The sequence below is a fragment of the Vicugna pacos genome, chromosome 15, assembly GCF_048564905.1.
Source record: "Vicugna pacos chromosome 15, VicPac4, whole genome shotgun sequence".
Taxonomy (NCBI): domain Eukaryota; kingdom Metazoa; phylum Chordata; class Mammalia; order Artiodactyla; family Camelidae; genus Vicugna; species Vicugna pacos.
This window is the reverse complement of record NC_133001.1, coordinates 42,281,261-42,300,423: the sequence shown is the minus strand read 5'-3', so window position 1 is coordinate 42,300,423 and position 19,163 is coordinate 42,281,261. Positions and strand designations below refer to the sequence as shown.

At 44.6% G+C, this 19,163-nt stretch overlaps 1 protein-coding gene and 1 long non-coding RNA gene across 4 annotated transcripts in view; one reads left to right on the top strand and one right to left on the bottom strand.

Moving 5' to 3' along the window:
- Window positions 1-19,163, bottom strand: part of RBKS (ribokinase) — an 81,973-nt gene that overhangs the window by 8,072 nt on the left and 54,738 nt on the right. Inside the window, exon 8 of one of the 3 annotated variants that reach the window (XR_012059141.1) lies at window positions 7,174-7,406. The exons of 1 other annotated variant lie outside the window; for it this stretch is intronic. Coding sequence is in view for 1 of the 2 variants with exons in the window: in XM_072937997.1 (XP_072794098.1) it covers window positions 11,936-11,998 (63 nt within the window). In the remaining variant the exon portion in view is untranslated. Of the gene's footprint in view, window positions 1-7,173; window positions 7,407-11,245; window positions 11,999-19,163 lie in introns of those variants that run through there. One more of the 3 variants, XM_072937997.1, reaches the window with a different exon arrangement.
- Window positions 7,255-12,555, top strand: LOC140685753 (uncharacterized). Its single transcript, XR_012059142.1, has 2 exons — window positions 7,255-7,377; window positions 11,962-12,555. It is a non-coding gene; the product is annotated as an uncharacterized lncRNA (long non-coding RNA).

Genomic DNA, 19,163 nt, shown 5'->3' with positions numbered 1-19,163 from the left:
GCCTGCGTTTGGAAATACCCTGTGTCATTGAGGCAATTTCCTTTGCAACTAAGGAGTAGGCAGTGATACCCTCTTGAAAGTCCAGGGGGCTGGGAGGAACCTTTTCTGGCTGTGACAGTGATTGCAGGAAAACTGAATTCTGGGATGTTAGTGGCAGTGTTGGCAGTGCTGTGATGGCATCCAGTGCCGGTAACACAACTGGTCGATTTTATTTTCAGCCAAGAACCTTGACTGAGGCAATCCCATGTGTTAAACTTTTCTGAGAGGCCAGCAGTCTTGCCTAGTTCTTTCCTATCTGCTGACTCCCCAGTTATACAGTCCTTCTAAGTGGTATATGCTCAGTTAATGACTGCTGATGGACCGACTCTCAGCGGCCCGGGCCTCCACCTTCTCACTAGAAGTGAGATGGTCGGGTTGGGGGTGGTGTTCCATATACTTCCTCACAGAGAGGACAGCAGTCTGGCCTCATTCCCAAAATACAAGGAAGTAGGGAGGCCCCTGGCTGACAGGGGCCATCAGCTCCAAGACCAGTTAATATTATCTTAAAAGTCACATTACATGCAACAATGGAAAAGCTCTTTGAAATTTAGCATGAAAGGGTGGCAAAGTACTACTTAACTGTCACAGAAAAGTGTAAGGGCATGAACTTCTATTGTTTGCTCTGCATCAGGAAGCAGCAGAGCTAGGCACTTTAATACACTCACAAGACTGGCCTCATTTCACCTTTATAATGACCCCCCTGACACTTGAGAGAACTGAGGCTAAGACATTAAATGATTTGTTCAGGGTCACCCAGCTAGTAAACGGCAGAGTTGCAATTTGCATCCAGACCCAGTTGATTCCACACCCTGTTCATGTTACACCTCACAGTAAATGACTGTGGGAGGCAGGCAGGCAGGCAGTGGGGGAGGAAAGGAGGAAGGAAATCACCAGGCAAAAAGAGTCTCCCTCCCTTCGGATATCTCATACTTGTTTGTTCTTCTCTTAGGACACACAGACATTGTACTGACTATTCTGTGTACAGCCTGCAGTCTGGGACAACCTGGAAACTCTTTGAGGGCAGAGACCACATCTCTGTCCCCTATGTCTCTTCCACTGCCTCACCCAGGGCTTTGAGTTGACCTGACCCCTGGTCCTAGTTCCATTGTGTTTCTCTCTTCCAGTGATCTCTCCCAAGGGGGCCAGATGACCCTCGCTAAACCACCTCGGGACCTTCTTTAGTGTCAGTGAAAATGGAGGTTAGGTTGCCACAGCCTAGAGTTACTTGATAGTCTTATTGTTGAATCTATTTATACCACAAGGCTTTCAAGTGCCAATAAATTACTCGGCTGTTGATTCACATCTTCAGTATAACTATTTTTATACATTGGTATAATTTTTTTTTAATGGAAAGTGCTTTAAAAGTGGAAGCTGTATTGTATCACTGTGATTTTCCTGTAAGTAAAGCACTTTCCAATCAATCATTCTTGGAATAATGGAATAGTTCTCATTGATACAACATGACGGTTTTAACCTTTTACTGAAAATTATTTTTGTGCCAAAAGGGGTGATGGCATAATTCATCTTTCTTCAATAAAAAATATCCACGTGGCTACTATTCATTGTCTTCTCACAATAATTTCCTCTTAAGGAAGAGCTGCTCTTAGAGAATGGATGTGGCATTCTGAAATTCCGGCTCTCCTGAGGGCCTTCACACTCCTGGGCTCTGAGAAGTCCTGGTTTGTGGACCTGTGGGGGCAGCTGGAGTGACAGTGAAGTGAAAGGGCAGCAACACTGATGGAGAAGCTGAACTCTCTAGGCGGGGTTTAGGGGGTGGCACTGCAGGGCTGGGGGTGGGGATGACACTTATGAGTTGCTGATGAGGGGACCCCAAGGGGAGAATCTGAGCAGTGGGCACTCCTCTGGACAGCACCCAGAGCTGGGGTGTGGGGTCGGGGGGCAGCCTCTGCCACCTCACCCTCAACTATGACCTAGGTCTGCTCCCTCACCGAAGGTACCAGTCCATGGGAGGCAGGAGCACGTGATAAACCTCATGGAGCTGGCAGGAAATGCTTGAAAATAGCTGCAGGGGGCCCCCTAGCAGATCTCACCCACGCGTTGAGCCAGGTTCAAGTGGTCCGCGTGAGTTCTTTTATCTGAGGTTCTGCTCATCGTCAGGTGCTCTCTGCTGGGTGCTGTGCAGGTTGTCGCCTTTAGTTCACAAGAACCCTGTTGGGGGTGGGTGTAGCTGGGGCTGCAGTGTCTGGTTCTGCAAGGTGGCTCTGCACGAGGCCGCCCAGGTGAGGGGGTGACTGTGGGTCTGCGGGCCAGGCTCAGCTCCCTAAGCCGGGGGCCTGTTCGGAGAGGCGCCTTCTAACTTGCACAATGCGCCATAGAAGCTGGCAGCAAGCCTAGGGGGATCCTTATTTTAAAACTGAGCAAACTAGGATTGGAGGAGGTTAAATAACTTGCCCAAGGTAAGAATAAAGGTGGTAAATAGCAGTCAAGATTATACCAAGGACATCTGTGTAGAAATCTAGCAACAGAGCAGGTGGAGAAGCTATTTTGGGAGACAAACTGGTCTTCTGGCTACTGCTCAAATCTTTGTATTTCCTCATGGGGAGGGCTTATGTTTTCTCTAGCAGTGAAGAATGACAGGGGTGAGAGTGGAGACCATGGATGGCCCTCTGCATGGGGTCCCGTTTCCCTCTGCGTGCTTGGGGCAGGAGCAGAGCATGTGAACCAGAGTCGCCCTGGGCAGGTGTAGGGGAAGAGGGAGGCTACAAAGGGAGCAGAGGCTTCAGGAAAGCAAAACCAGACAGAGAACCAAAGAGTCTGACCTGGGTAGGGAGGGCAGAGAGGTCAGGAGGGGGTCAACAGTTCAGAGGAAAATGGAGGGAACTAAGGAAAGTGAGAACAAGTGAGTGTAGGAGAGGAGGTGAGAGAGCTGGTTGTGGTCAAAGAGGAGGATGTGAGATTTAGTCCCACAGAACTGAAGTCATGCCAGGTATTAACCATTTCCTGGAAGTTGTCATGGGAGTGGGAGGCTGGGGTGGAGGTGAAGAGTCACTGGAGGTGAGGGCATGAGAACTATAGAACTGTGAGACCTGGTGATGGTTCATCCTCGTGGTCCCGAAGTCATCCTGCATGGTGGTAGCCCTGGCAGGGGCACGGGAGAGAAAAATGGTGAAGTGGATGTCAAAGTCTTAAATAAACAGAGAATGATCAGGAAAGGAGGTTGAGGCTTTATAACTGATTTGCGTGTGCCCCAGAGATGCAGGAATCTCTCCAGGAGGGCAGAGGAAGGATGGCTGGACGCTACAATGAATGTGCCTTCGGATCAGGAGCAGCTTTCACCTTCAAGGGCTGTATAGGGAGCTAAGCTGTAAAAGAGCTTGCTTATAAGGAACAGGACAGCCAGAAGGTTAATGGGGGAGAGAAGTACAGAGCAGTAAGGGACTGTCCTGGGTCCCCGTGTCTCTCTGACCTTCCTTCTTTGTCTCTGCCATGGGTCTCTCTCTTCCTCCTCCCGCATCATCGATGTTGGTATTCCAGGTTCTGTCCTTCGCTCACTGCCCTCCTTATTCCCCATAATTTCCTGGGTGTCTCAAATAGTATGCTGTTATAGTTTCAACTGCTGTGAATATGCTGAGTCCTAGGTCATTATCTTTAGCCCAGGCTCTCCTCTATCTTCGGGTTCATGTATCTTAACTACCTGTGTGTCAGCTTGACCAGCTCATGTCTCTTGCAGGCAACTCTAACTCAGTATGCCCGAATTGAACTCAGCTCTGACTGAACACGGGCCTTTTCTTATCTTTTCAGTTTGTGGCACATCCACACTGAAAATCTGGGGGCGGGGGTCTTCTGGATAATCACCAGTTGGCAAGTTTAAATTCTAAACACTTCTCTAATCTGTTCTCTCATCGCATCCCTACTCCCATTGCCCTCCTTCGTGCTCCATCACCTCTGGAAGACCACATTAACTTCCTAACTAGTCTCCCTGTCTCTAGTCTGGCCCCATCCACTCCATCCTCTATACTGCTGTAAATCTGGCCACCTCACTTCCCTGCCTAAAGCCGTCTGTACATTTCTCATCTTTCTTAGGATAGAACTATAGCTCCTTAGCATGGCACACGAGGGCCCCTAGCCCACCTCTCTAGTTTCATCTCTTCTTCCTTTTCACTTATGGAACCTTGGGTTTTCATGGAGATATCTCAGCTTGAATTCATTCCTAGACTAACTCCTACTCCTCTTCTAAGATTCAACTCAGGTATTAACTTAGTCATCACACATTTGCTGACTGGCACTATATTCAAAGCACTGTGTTTCCCCTGATTCCACGAGTCTGGGTTAGGTACCCTCCTAGACACTCCTGTCCTCTGGCATGGTCTCCGTCACTTCTGCACCCTCAGGATACTGCAAGGCTAGGCTCGCCGCTAAAATACGTGCTGACTGAATCCAGGACTGTCAGGAGGATGGGTGTGGAGTGATTAGGTGAGGAGCACACACCGTCCCAAGAATGCCCTGTAGGAGGGATGACAGTGAGACAGACTTGTGCAAGTCCTAGTTTGCCAGATTCCAGCTGATGGAAAAATGGGAGACTTGTAAGGCACGATGGGAATTAAGCGTGGCTGGGGAAAAAAAGAAAACCCAGTGTGGTGAAAATCCGCAAGGTAAGAACTTGTCAGGCGCCTACAACAGAGCCCAGACTTATCGTGCAAGACTGATGTCATTGCGGAGCTTCATTTGTTAGGAATCTGTACCCACGCCACCGGGTGATTCATCACCCAAACTGCCGAGGGACCATAACAGTTAAAGTCCTTGCGTTCCTCCCTGATGTGTTAACACATTCCATCTGACAAGTAGATACCACTTTCCTTTCTTTGCAAAACCTCTCCCCACACAAAGCTCTTCAAAGCTTCCACTGTGGACCTGAATTCCTCAGCCAGGCTCGTGGTTTCAGAGGCCAGGGAAAAGGCAAATGGGAAGAAACATGACTAAATCCCAAGTCAATGGGCTATTTCTTCTTCATAAAAAAGAATACTACAAGGGGCTCAGGAAAGGGACAGAGAACAGTGTAAACCCACTAAGGTCCCTGCTACCTTCCAGCCCTGTGCAGGCAGAGCTGCTGAGGTGGCTTCCCCTCAGGCCAGTTTGGTGGCAAGTCCTGCTTTGCTCTTGCTTCCCAGGTCCAAGAATGGGGCTTCTGCCTTGTTCCTGTTGGGAGGAGGCTGAGGCATGAACATCTGGTTGGGCCTGGGAGAGTGTACAAGCCATTCTTTGTCTTTAAAAGGGCTAATCATGGATGGGCAGGAGACATGGTGTCAGGAACCTTGGGGAAGGAGCACAGAAGGACACACACCTGGTGTCAAATCCTGCCTGCTGCCCTTTTTGTTATCTGTGTCAGCTTTTAAGGATGGTAAACCAACCGTGAAGCCCCTCTGTACTCAGCTGGGAAAAATGTTTTTCTCAAGTAGGGACATGTCTTCTCCACTGGGACGATGTAGTAAATGATGTGGAAGCCGATGGCCCTGACTTTAAGTCCTGATTTCCCCACTCTGGCAAGTGACTCAGCGTCTCGTGTGACTATTTATCTATAACATGGGCACCTACCTCATAGGGCTATTGTAAATAGTGAATTGGATAATGTATGTGAAAAGGCCTAGCACAGTGTCTGGAGCAGAGCAGGTGTTCAACAAAGGTGGGGGAGACCAGATGGCATCATCTCAGAGACCCCTTAAATTTGCTAACGTTTTTGGAAACAAAAGCCCATGATCTAAGGCAGAAGGGTTCTAAGGAACAAAGAGAGTCATGATCCTAGGGCATGTGACCGGCTATCTGTTCCCGGCTCAGAGTAGAAGGATGAGGGTATGCAGGGACGCTCTCACAGGCAGGAAGGGACAGAGGGGCAGAAGCCTGTCCTGTGGCTCTTGATTACCAGAGAGGCCAGGCTCCAGGGAGTTCCAGCAGTGGCCATCTGTTTGTGCTGGAATCTCTGAAGTCCATTTCTCTGTCAGGGCAGGGGTTCTGAGGCCTTTAAAGAGTGTGTGAGCAGGAGCTTAGAGAAATGTAAAGTGAAGAGTAGAAAGGGCCGGGCAAGACTGGGGAAACCTGGTAAATCTCATGCTTTCATTTGGGTGAAGGAACAGAGGGAGGACGTTGAGTGAGGCCACGGGGAGAGGCCCGGAGCTGGGGAGGGCTGGAGGACAGCACGGGAAGGAAGGGACCTGCTGGCTGGGAAGTCTCTGCACCTCCATCTGCGCTGCTGCTTTGATGGAGGACCCTGTTTCCCATCACTGGGCAGAGGGCTCTCCGCAGGGAGGGGAGGTGGTGGCAGAGCCTGTGGGATGGCAGGCAGGCTGAACAGATGGTGCAGGACAGTGTGATTTTGGAGGACATTCCTCTAGCCATGCTGGAACCTGAAGCCAGGGTCTCTCTCGGTGAGTGATGGACATTGGGCCCCTGGTCTGCCTTCTCTGTGTGACTGACCTCACCACTCACTCAAGTGTGAGCAGAAGGAGAAAGGCCCTGCCGAGACCCTTCATTCCATCCAGGGCACACGTTCTCAACTGGGACCGTATCTTCGCATTGGGGTGAAGATTCGTTCTTGCATTGGTAGGGGTGTGGGTTGTGGTGAAAAACAGTCATAGATATTACAGTGATTTGTGGCTCTCCCAAGGACCACAGTATGTAAACAGACAAAGAGACAGGGACTATGAATGGGTATCTGTGGTATTAAAATTTCATGGGAGAAGAAGACAATTGGGAAAAAAAAATCTCTTAAAAGTTTCCTCGGGGTGGATGGGTGGGTGCGTGGTAATTTTAAAAAAAGGTGTGTGAGAAACCCCAGAGTAGGGCCTCTTGCTGCAAAGAACGGTCAGGGTCTTTCAGTGCATTAAGAAGCCCTAACCAGCAACCGCCAAATTGCAAGGCTTGCTAGGCAGGTGTTGGTAGCTGCCTGTTTTCTTTCCACTGAGCCAGAAATGCCTACATTTCCCAGCCAGTTCCCTTCCTGTTTACCTCAATCTACACTCTCCATGGCCACCAGCAAGCCGCTGGCAAGCCCCAAGCCCTGGAGCGAGGACTTTAACAGGGAGATTAGAGCTAGTGTGGCCTGGCCTATCTTCCAAGGCAGGAAAGGGCAAAGGTTCTCTCCTGGGCAGACAAAACTGAGCCATCAGTCTGTAAACATACCACGAGATAGGATGCTGCTTTCACAAGAGCTCCGTTTCACAGCGCAAATCTGAATATTTCTCTCTTTTCTTATCAGCGCATATTCACATCATAAGGATGACATCATGTCCTTTCCATCCTCAACCTTCCGGCCTTCCCTGTAACCAGATGAGTTTAGGAGCATCACCATGGACACTGAGAATCCACTTTTCTTATCATTATTGTGTAAGTGCAGCTGATTCTTCTAAATAAATCTGTAGAGGGAACATGGACTGATCATTATGTCATAAATGTACATGACTGGCTTCCACTATTAGCTGCCTTAATTTATTACATTTAAATTTCAATTATTTGGCTGAGATAGATTGCTTTTAAAATACTCTGACTGAAAGAAAGCAAATATTTTCTGCCTTAATATATTTCAAATGATCACTGTTTCATATTGATCAAGTATGAAACCACGCGCAGCAAAGTTTTGATGTGATTTTAATTTCTGTCTTTTAAACAGACACAGTATTTTCCCCGGATCTAGAATTCATTAGGAGTTAGATTTTTTCAGTTTGATTGAGATATAATTCAATCTGCCCATTTAAGTATACGATTTTCACAGGGTTGAGCGACCGTCACCACAATCTAATTTTAGGAAATTTTGTCTCCTGTAAAAGAAACCTCAGACCCATTAACAGTCTCTCCTCACTCCTCCCTACTCGCCGCTGGCCCAGGAACCACTAATCTGCTTTCTGTCTCTACAGATTTGTTAAATAGGCACACATTTTGAGCAAAATCACTTCCTGTTCTAATTCCATAATTAACCAACAGCTTATCTTCCCATAATTAACCAATAATTTAATCATAATTAACCAATTACATTCATACAGAAGCTCTTGATTTTAGCTGCCACTTTGTATGAAAAGTGAGGTTGATGTTGGCCTAGTGGGAACTGTTCTTTGTTACTAAAACTGCACTCCCAACAAGCACAAGGCAACAGGTTTAGCTTCCTTCCTGCCCAGATATGTTCACTCAACAGTCTGTAGAGTTTCAAAGGTAAATTACGAACGTACCGGGAACTTAAGTGTTAAAGAATTCCTACGGTGAAGTTGTTTGTAAAGGCTAACCTCTAAGGGAAGAGCCACCCACATTCATCTCAAGCACAGACACATTAACTGGTCTGTTTCTAAATCTTGGTTTCTATAGATTTGGTTTGCTGGGGGGATTTTCTGTTTGGTCCTCTCTGCAATGACTAGTATGTGGCAATAGACACTTAGCTTCCTTCTTAAAGGTCATGACTCTCTAGCAAAGGGCTGAAATGGGTGGTTTTAGTACAGACCCTTGCATTGCTAGTGTGTGACAGGTCCTGGGCACGAGAGTGCAGTGCCCACAGTCCATCTTTACTGAGCTTTCCCTAGAAAATAGCATGTCTGAAATGGATATATTTTTCTAGCCCCTTGCAGCCAGTAGTCAGGCAATGGTTTTCCTCTCTTAACACCACATAAGTTGGTGAGTGAGATGGTAGAATCTTAGGCACATCCACCAAGCAGATGAATCAGTCATTATTTGGACAAAAAGGTGGATCTGGCCAAGGGAATGGTAAATACAGGCCTTTCTCCAGCCCTTTGCTCTGACATAATGCTCAGACTACCAGAGTCCTGTCTGCAGAATGACATGACTTTCACTTTTCCATAGTACTTTCTGATTTACGGAGCATATTTGTAGATGTGATTCACTCTGAATCTCATTACAATCCGGTGAGGTAGCTAGGGCGGGCCTTTCATTTTCCAGATGAGAAACCAACTGTAAGAACTTGCTTATGGTCTAACAACTAGGTGGCAGAACTGTGGCGTCTCAGTGAAAGGCCAGTCTCTATTAAAGCAGTCCCCTGGGGGAGGCCATACATGTACTCCAACTGTGCTCAAAAAGATTTTGAAGCTTGTTCTTTGGAATACCTTAAAAATCAGTAGCACCATCTTTGAATATCCTCAGTGATGGTAATATTTCATCTTCTAAGTCAGTGGTTCTCAAACTAGAGTGTGCATCAGAATTGCTTGGGGCTTGTTAAAAAGCAGATTGCTGGGCTCCACCCCCAAAGTTTCTGATCCATTAAATCTGGGGTGGGATCCAGGATTTGTGTTTCTAATCAGCTCCCTGGTGTTGCTGGTATTACTGGTCCAGGGCTGTACCTTTAAGAACCACTATCCTAAGGAATTAATTTCTGGAAAGAGTGAATCATTTACAACCAAGTCCAGTGATTAAGATGGGAGATCAAGTTAGGGAATTCCACCACTGGCCAAACACAATGGGTGACTATAAGGAACATCACTGGCTCTGAGGGAAATTTTAATAAAGCGCTCCAAAAAGGTTCTGAATAATGGCAGTTTGATGGGACTACTCCTTTTGGATGCTTGCTAAAGAATTCTTCTCATGTTCAGTAGCACGGTCATACATGTCTGAGATGTTCATTATCAACCTTTTATCTTCCAGCTTTAGAAAAACAAAAGAATCCATGGAGGCGACACCCACATTAGAGAGAATCAATATTAAGGAAGAATTAATAGTTATTTACGGCAGTTGAACTAGTCAGGCTGGTAGAGTGGGGTCCTTTCTATGCTGCAAACATGATGGGTTAGAAGACGAAGGGAAAACTTTGACTCTTCCTATGCTACCTTTTCTGTTGCGATTAGAATGGAAAAAGTGAAAAGGTCTAATTTTGGATGCCAAAGGTAAACATGCAGCATTTTATAGGGGAAAAATCGTAGCAGAAAAGAAAAATGAACTACATTAGGTACTTAAGCTGGGAGTCAATCCTTCATGTCACAGTGGGGAAAAAAGGAGTGGAGGACTGCCTAAATATTGGTTCTAATTTTATTTCCAACTCTACATTATATTAAATTCTCCTTGTACTCCTCTTTAATTTATAACAACTGCTGACACAAATTGGTGTGCCTTCTCTTCTTTGACATCAGTATTTTTCTTGAATTATGCATTTCCTTCTGGAATGAGGTTTATGGGGCAAAAGCCTTCTTTCATTTAGATGGATGAAAACAGACAGGGATCAATGGGAGGTTGAGTGCAAAATCAAAGTCAGGTGAGGTAATATACGTGCAAGGCAGCATTTCACTGCCCCAAAAGATTGTAGGTGGTATTAAAAAATGAGTCTGGTCTTTCAATTTTCAACATATTGATTAAAATTCAACTACTAGAGAACAAGAAAAACTCTACCAACCTTCAGCCCACAACTGCCAGATTCTGCATTGATTGGTACCCTACTAGTATTTAGTGACAGTTTGTAAGAGTACGATGATCATAATAACTGCATCAACTTGGATTTGATCTAAAGTTGAGTCAAAGGCGAAAGAACTTGCCAGCCTGTTGCCACGTGTTTCGCCTGTCCCAGCCTTCCCCCTTGGATGTACATGGTTGTGGTGTTCTACCTCTGAGGTCAGCGCCATGAACTGATCTGGCTTCGTTATTGGTGACATGTTCCTGGTCCAAGAAAGCTAATGGTCTGTATTGACAGGTCGTCTGCTGGCTCCATATGGGGCCCAACTCAGTGTCTCAGAGTCCACTCTCAGCTTCTGGTTGTTGATGGGTTCTGGGCTGGCCAGTCACACCAGTACTGAAATGAGCACTCTGATGAAGCTGTTTTGAGCTAGCGCTATCCTGTAAGCAATCCTTAGCCATCTCTGAAACCCCTCCATTTTTAATCTTTTCCCATCACCCACTCCACCCCAGGAATGGAAACTGGGGATAGGGTGAAACTCTATGCTTTGTACTTTGCTTGTTAGTTTAGAAAAGTGGAGAATTGTGTTGAGGTAATAATAATTTCAAGTGAAAATGTTCCTGAATCAACATGGCCACATGAAAGTAGCTGGATCATAATGCTCTTTGGCTGAATATGGCAATGCCCAGCAGCCACGTCATGATGTCACTTCCTCTCCAGTGGCTGGGGTCTGAAAAACCTGTGAGGGTCTGTTGTCAACCTGGGAGTGGGTGGGCCATGAGCCCAGGAGCCCGGGGCTGCCCCGGTGCCTCTGCAGGGGCAGGGCTGGCGCGTGCTCGGCAGGGCCACTCTCTGGCACAGCCCTCACTGCTCTTCTGTCTGGCCAGCCACACACAATGGCCTGTGGAGACTCAAAACTGGTTAAAAAAACCCCATTCTGGCCAAAATGTCTGTGGGGTATTAATTTATTCTATAATTTAAAGAATTCCATTATTAATGAAAGAGAAGTAGAATCTTGAGTATGAACTGCAATTGGAATAAAAAAGGCCCATTCTTCAGGCACTATTAATGGAAGCTTTGTATATAAATAACTTGATATATTGGTGAATAAATGGCACTTAAAACTAAAATGTCTGTTAGTGATTCACTGGATTCTAAAGACTGGCCTTGCCTTCTGTGGTCAGTGATCTTTTTAATTTTTGACTCCACTATTCTAGACAGAAAACAGTTAATCCAATATGATTTAGTATCACACAGAAGATTCCGCTAAAACATTTTCTGCCAAATGTTCGTCTTCTAACAGCTGCTTTTTTTTTCAGTGAGAGGTACTTGAAATAAAATCATTGTTCTCCACGAAAACTGCATGCTAAATAATACAGAGCTACAGGATTATTAAACAGCCAAGGCATTTGATAATATTAGCACCAACCACAGGTTCCACTTCTGCTGATGCACAACATTTTGAGTAATTAGTCATTGCACAATACTGTATTTATATCCTTTCTTGCTTGAGCTGTTAGGCCACAAAGTCAGCAGGCAGTTGCTGTTATAAAAGGGTTCTCTGAGTTATTTAAGTTTCTGTTTCCTTACAGTTGCTGCTTCACTCTTGGGTCTTGGGCCAGGTCTACACTGTGAAAACGAAGGAAGGAACTGAGCAATTGTTCTGCAAATCTAACTGCTGAAAGCTGGTGTGGATGATTCACAGCAAACTCTGAGCGCCTTGGCTGGAATACCTGGTATTTTTGTCTACACAACCCAAATTCAGCACATACTGGCTGCTTTGTCACTTTGTCAGGGGGAGAGTGTGTAGTCTCCTGAAGGCTGTGTTTCTATCAGGAGTAAGCGAGTGTCTAGGGCACAGGTGGTAGGGCGAGCTATCTGAACTAGCATTATGTTGCAAAAGAGTTTTCTTCAAATGTTATTTACTTAAATGAAGGATAAGTTTCTGCTCCAAATGTTTCTCTGTTGCATAGACCAGTGATCCCCACCAAATAGGGGTGTCAGGCAGCCAGGCACGCCCAATAGAAGGTACACAGGGATCACCAGAGCATTTCATCTCATTTTATTTTTTGCAAAGACACAGGCAGAGACTCACTGATGATATGAACTGTTTCTAATGGGAGTAGGTCTAAGCTCTTTGGTGAGTCAGGGCTCAAAAAAAAAATAAAATGCTGAGGAACCACTGAGACTGGTAGAATGATTTATTTATTTTGACTGAGAAATAATAAGCATCTTACTTAGTGCCCCTCCCCCATTTTTTAAAAAAGGAAATGAACTACCGTTACGTCCTCTGAATTCTTAAGAATCACTAAAAGGAATGGAAGTAAGAGGAGGAAAGTGAGAGTGACTAGTTACCCCTTTAAACTCTGTCCCACTGTAGTACAGTTTTACTCACCCGCCCATGCACAAACAGAGATTATTCACCTGAAGCACACATCATCAACACTGAAAATACACAAAGTCTGCACACTGCTAACCAGACACACACAAACTTTCACACAAAAGGCAGACAGATGTTCAGCAAGCTATGAATCACCCAGCTGTTTTCTCATTTCCATGTCTACCTCTTATCAACAGTAATGGGCACTGAGGGCAACGGGCATGGCTCCAACTCACTGGGCTCTACAGTTTGGCTCCAAATGGTTTTTTTCGCCTCCTTATAATTCCAGGCCTACCCAAGAAACACCTTCACACAATGGAAACCACTTAGGAGACCTACAGCACAGTCCTGGCAGCTTCGCTGCTGAGAACATTATTGCAGCATCCTAGGAAGATGAGCAAGAAGCAGACTACTCGCTCACTGCCCTGCTATCACACTGATGTCTGGGACACTTAAGGAGCAGGGGAAAGTAGAGCTTAGGCGTCAGAAGCTAAAAAGTCTTTTTTTTGTTTGCTTGTTTTGGGAGGGGAGGTAATGAGGTTTAATTAATTAATTAATTTCTTAGTGGAGGTACTGGGAATCAAACCCAGGACCTAGTGCATGCTAAGCAGGCACTGTACCGCTGAGCTATACCCTCCTCACAAGAAGTCTTAATTGTCGATGGGTAATTAATCTCCCACAACCCCATACCATCCCTTCTTGCTGGGAGAGGGACTATTTCCTGTCCATTCAATTAGGTACCTTCTAGGCCCACAGAGCACTCTAAATCTAGATTTAGATTCTGCTCTCTTGACTTTTGCTAAGGTTTTAACAGTTTTTCTTTTTTAACCCTCTACATCCTACCTCCACCTCCAAGCCCCTCTTCTCCACTACCACTGCTCTTCTTTTAGTCTCTGGCCATTATGAGTTCTGAAGCAGAGGCAGGGTTCCCAGGTCCCCTGGGGAACCCCTCAGATGTCAGGCACCAGGGATGTGTACATGAAAGTCCTGTCCTGGCTGTGGGACAGTACTTTAGGAAAAGGGAAAAAACAGCCTTGTATCTGGCCCTGGTTCAATTCCTCAAAGTGAAGATGACATTTCTGGTAAGCAGTTACAATTAGATTTTTAGAGCCCTGGGTTTTCAACTGATCACATGCAGGATTAGGAAAGATAATTTAAAATATTTAATTCTGCCTGATTAGCTAGTAAATGAGGTGATCTGCTAATGTGGAAGTAATGTGATAGAGTTAATATGGCCCCCTGGCATGACAGATGTCTTGTGCCTGTCGATCAGTCTCTTTAGCAATTACTTTGTCCTCTGTCCCCTTTTTTTTTTTTTAAATAGTCAGTGAACTTCTTTTTGTCATCTTCACCTTTTCTGGCAGTCAGAGTCAGCAGAGTTTGCACAGACATCATGCCCAGTTACTGGTATCATTCCTAAGGTTAAGATGGCTGTTTCAGAGCCTCCTTTGGATATGAGTTTTCTTTATTCTAGGATGCCAATTTCAGAGATGTCATTTACCCTCTGTAACTTTTTTGGGGGGACCTGGCCTTTCTATGACTGCAGGTAAAACAACCTAAGGATATATTTTAAAATATGGAACTGGGTAATTATTTTGTTTACAAATCATTAAAAAATAGCATTTGTATATGAGATTTATTCTTTCCCTTGGCATATTCAATATAGAATTGAAGGAATATAAGGAATCTTATAGATCTTCTAGTGCCCTGAGAACCCTGGGGCTTAGGGAGGCTAAGTGACTCTTACACACACTGGTTACTTTCCCAGAAGGAACTAGAACTCTTGTTATTTCAGGAGGGCCTTTTATTATATGCCAAGCACTGTATTAAACCTTGGGGTTGCCCCCAAATAACTCTGTGCTGGACCTTGAGGATGGGTAGGAGTTTGCTAGGTAGGGAAGGAGGAGTGTTTTTTCATTCCTGAAACTGGAGAAATAGTTTGGGAAAATTGAAAAAGAAGAATTACATTTCCCATAGCCTCTCTAGTTAGCAATTCAGGCCCTTATATAAAGAAGTTTAATGAAAAGATGTTTTGGTTACAGTCTCTAGGAGTGGTGTATCTCTCTTCCAGGTTTGATCATTCAGTCACAAGAATGAATGAATGTGATCTGTGACTGAACCTTTGATATCTGGAATGGCACCATCCTGCCACACCACCTACCATCCAGCTCCTTGCCCTGTATAGGAAGATGCTGGAGTTGAATGACAGTGGGACTTGGTTTTCTGTCCAGTAATGTACAGAGTGAAGGTCATACCCACCCTGTGTAATGGTGAGTGATGCAAGCTCCTCGTCTGTGCTACCTGGTACCCCAAAAGATCCAGGTAAAGTGAACATCTAGACACAGAGGGACCTACTAGTGAGTGCCAAGATGTAGTGAGTGCTTTCATGTGCCAGGTGCTGTTCTAAGGGCTATACATGGGTTATTGCATTTAGGTGAGGCAGCACTGTACTGCACAAAGCAGGCAGTGGTTTTGGAAGATCTGGAAGCTTCTGAAGATCTAGAGAAATGGAACAATTTACAGAAGTCTATATCATAAGAAGTGACAAGGAGAGTCAGTGCTAGAATGCCAAACAGGAGAGGCTGGACACTAGGCAGACTGCCACCAGACCAAGAGGGTGCAGTAGAGAGAACATGGATGTTAGAGTCAAGCAGACAGAAAGACAGACCTAGAACCAATTTCTTGGCTCTTCCAACTTACCAGTTGTAAGACTCTGGGCAGGTTGTTTACCTTTGGGAGTATAATTTCCTCCTCTCTAAAGTGGGCATTAACTCATCTAGCAGGGTTGTTCTAAGCACGTGAGAAAATTGCATAGAGTCCAGCACAATGCCTGGCTTAGAGCAGTGTCCTGCTTTTCTTTATTAGCCAAAGGATTCTCACGTCCCCAAGAATCTGTAAGAATCAGGGAATCTCATAGGTCAAAGATGCCTCAGAGATCCCCCATTCCAGACATGTCATGTTTGGATGTACAACCTGAGCCCCAAACATAAGGAGTCATTTGTGCAAAGCTGCCTGCTAGTTACTGCTCAGTCAGGATTAGGACCCAGGACAGCTCTGCTCTCACATCGGCCCTTAGCCACTGGGATTGATGGTTACAGCTGAACCATATGCAAAACCTTTGAGAATTTTCACCAGAAAAGGTGATTCAGGCTGATCCTGTTAGTTTGCTTCAGCTTATTTTCTCCTCACAGAACAGCTGACTTGTCAGCATTCACTTTAGGTCGCTTCTGCAGCACGCTCTTTTGCTTTCTTGTGTGTGGTGGTCTACTTGGTCTTCCATAACAAAACACCACAGACTAGGTGGCTTAAACAACAGAATGTATTCCTCTAGTTCTGGAGGATAGATGTCCAAGATTAAGGTGCTGGTGAGATAGGTTTCATTCTGATGCCTCTTCTCCTGGCTCGCAGGAGGCCACCACCTTGCTGTGTGCTTACGTGGCCTCCTCTTTGAATGTGCAGAGAGAGAGAGAGCTGTCTGGTGTCTCTTCTTATAAGAACACTAATCCTGTAGGAGCAGAGCCCCACCCTTACAATGTCATTTAATCTTGATTACTTCCATATAGGGCCTATCTTCAAATACAGTCACCTTGAGGGTTAGGGCTCCAACATATAAATTTGAAGGGAGCACAATTCAGTCCAAAAGATTGTGTTGCATATGCTCCATCTGTCACGAGCCCTTCCATTCAGGAAGCTTCAAATAGGAGGCAGGTGAACAATGAAGTACATGAACTATTCATGTGCTCAACAAGAGGCATCACCTATGGCCTGCCCCCTTTTACAATTCCTCCAGGTCATCCATTAACCAAAGATCAAGAAACATGGGAAAGCCAAAGTCTGATCATTCATTCTATTATTAACTGTGAGAATGATGACTAAAGAGTTAAGCTGAGATATATAAGCAGATTCATTCAGAAAGGAAACTTGAACATGAGTGAAGTATCTCTGAAGATCTGCCGTGCATTTGAGTGACAAACAGAAACAGTGCAGCTTTGACATTTATTCTGATATTTCCAAAGGAAACTGTATAAAATAACATGTTTTTGAGGGAAATTGTTTCTTTAGAAAGATTAAGGAAAAAAGTGTCATATGTGTAGAGAAATATCCAGATTTAAGGAGGCTCAAGTGCTGTGGATCTGAAGGTCATGTGGATCAGTTTCTTTGGCATTGGGACTCTATCCATTTAGAGGTCATCCTAAGTCAAAGGGCTCCTCAGCCTCCTTATATAGAGATTTGGGAATACTTGAGAGGTTCTTTATGAGACCAAGAGTGATTTGTGGCCTATCTGGCTCCTTTGTGAGAATAATGCCCTGTTTGCCCTTTGAGAAATGGTATCATCTATCTTATTTGCTAGATGTGGCTCCAAATAGTTTTTTGCTATGTCCCAAAGTCATATTTACTCCAAATTTCAAAGTAATACTTGAAAAATACAGGCTTATGGAGAAACGCAAACAATACTATCCCCCAGCCTAGTCCCCTTCCCGTGAGTGATGGGAAACAGTTTGGTGGGGTTTTTTTTCTTTTCATATTTTAAATTATGCTTTTACTTACAGATAGCTAGAGTTAGTTTTAAATCACTGGCACCATACTATTATCATTTGGCTTTCTCCTACTGATGATTATGTAGACCTGTTAGATCAGGTTTTTTTGGTTATTACAAACAGCTGAAATAAACATTCTTGTACAAATATTTATATATGTGAATACTTCCGTAGGATAGAATCTTAGAAGGAGATATACTAGCTCAAAGGGAAAACCTATTTTAAAAATTGGTACTGTCAAACTGCCCTCCAAAAACATTCTATGAATTTGTATTCCCACCAGGATTGTATGACAGTATGTGTTTTCTAATTTATGTAGCCTGTGACATTACCAATCTTCATTTTTCACTGACCTGATGGGCAGTGAAAGAGATCTCACTGTTATTTTGAGTTGCATATTCCTGATTTCTTATGAGGTTGAACATTGTCTCATTTCTTTATTTTTTTAAATTTTTTCTTCAGTGAATTGCCTATTTACATTATTCTAAAGAAATGTTTGATTTTTTTGAGTTGCAGAGCCTTCCCACAATTAGACATATTAATCCTCTGCTGTTGCAAAATTCAAGTGTGCTGTTAACAGATATTCAAAAGTGCAGATATTCAAAATATGCATAGAAAAATCTGGAAGGGTTTATACTAAAATGTTAACAATGGTTACATCTAAATGGTAGGATCATGGATATCTGACTTTCTTTTTTATACTTTTTTATGTTCTCTGATCTTTTCTCCTCTTGAAGACTAAACATGTATTAATTTCAGGAGTAGAAAGAGAAAAAAACCAATAGAGTTGATTAGGTGTGGGTAAAGGTGATGAAGGCTCTCAAAGCAATTCTAAAAGAGGATTTCCCAAGGTGCTTTGAGTATTATCAGTATCAAAATTACTTAATTCTCCTAAGGTCAAAAATCTGAAGGAAATATAGTCATTTCTTGGGTAATAAATTGGTATGACAGTTAAAGTCAGCCTTATTATTTTATAGTTGTCTCTTCAGCACCCAAGATACTCTCATTCTTTACCCAAGTATTTCATGGCCCAACCCTTTCTCAAGTATAGGCAATGAACAGTGAGGGGCATTCAAACATCTTGGCTATAACAGAAGTTTCTGGACAGAAATGTGCAAAGTCTCTATTCAAGGACTAAATGGCTTCTGAGCTCTAAAACCCCCTCAGAAATGCTACCAATTCTTAACAAATGCAAAGAATGTATGTGCTGATTAGAAAGAAGGAGGTAGGAGAAAGAAAGAGTGGTTTGCCTGAGAAATACAGTTTAAGGTGTGTCACAGAGACTACCATTGGCAGAGCCACGTGAGAGCTGGTGAGTACTTGATCCTGTTGGCAAGATGAGGGCTAAGCAGGAAACAGGACCTCAGTTTGCTGGACTTGAGAAACAACTTCTTGAGAGCACCTAAAGTCAATGATTCTAATTACATCTGACAAAAGTAGTTTGGCTTTCCACTGGCCAGGGGACTGAGGAGGAGAAGATGGCGTGGGGTTGGGTGGGGGGCGGTCACACCAAGATAGAAACAATGGACCTTCAGATGTTGGATTTTCAAAGACTGAACTGTCATTCTGGATGGTACCTCAGAATTGGATTAATGGGAGCCTCTCCTTGAGAGCAGCCTGGATGGCTGAAGGCCAGACCCCAGGGAGGGGGGCATATACCACGGAGAGTTTACCTTGGAAAACTGTGGGCAACCCACCGGCCCCAGCAATCGCCCCGCCCTCATGAGTGCTTCTATGCAAACTCTAACAGAAGCAATTCCACTTCCTACTGGTGCAATCTCTAGTTTGGAGCTGATTCTCAAGCCCTGGGTTGTCCCTTGGGGGCACCCATGCAGCTGGGCTGATGCTGCTTGGTGCCTCACCAACAACTGGGAAT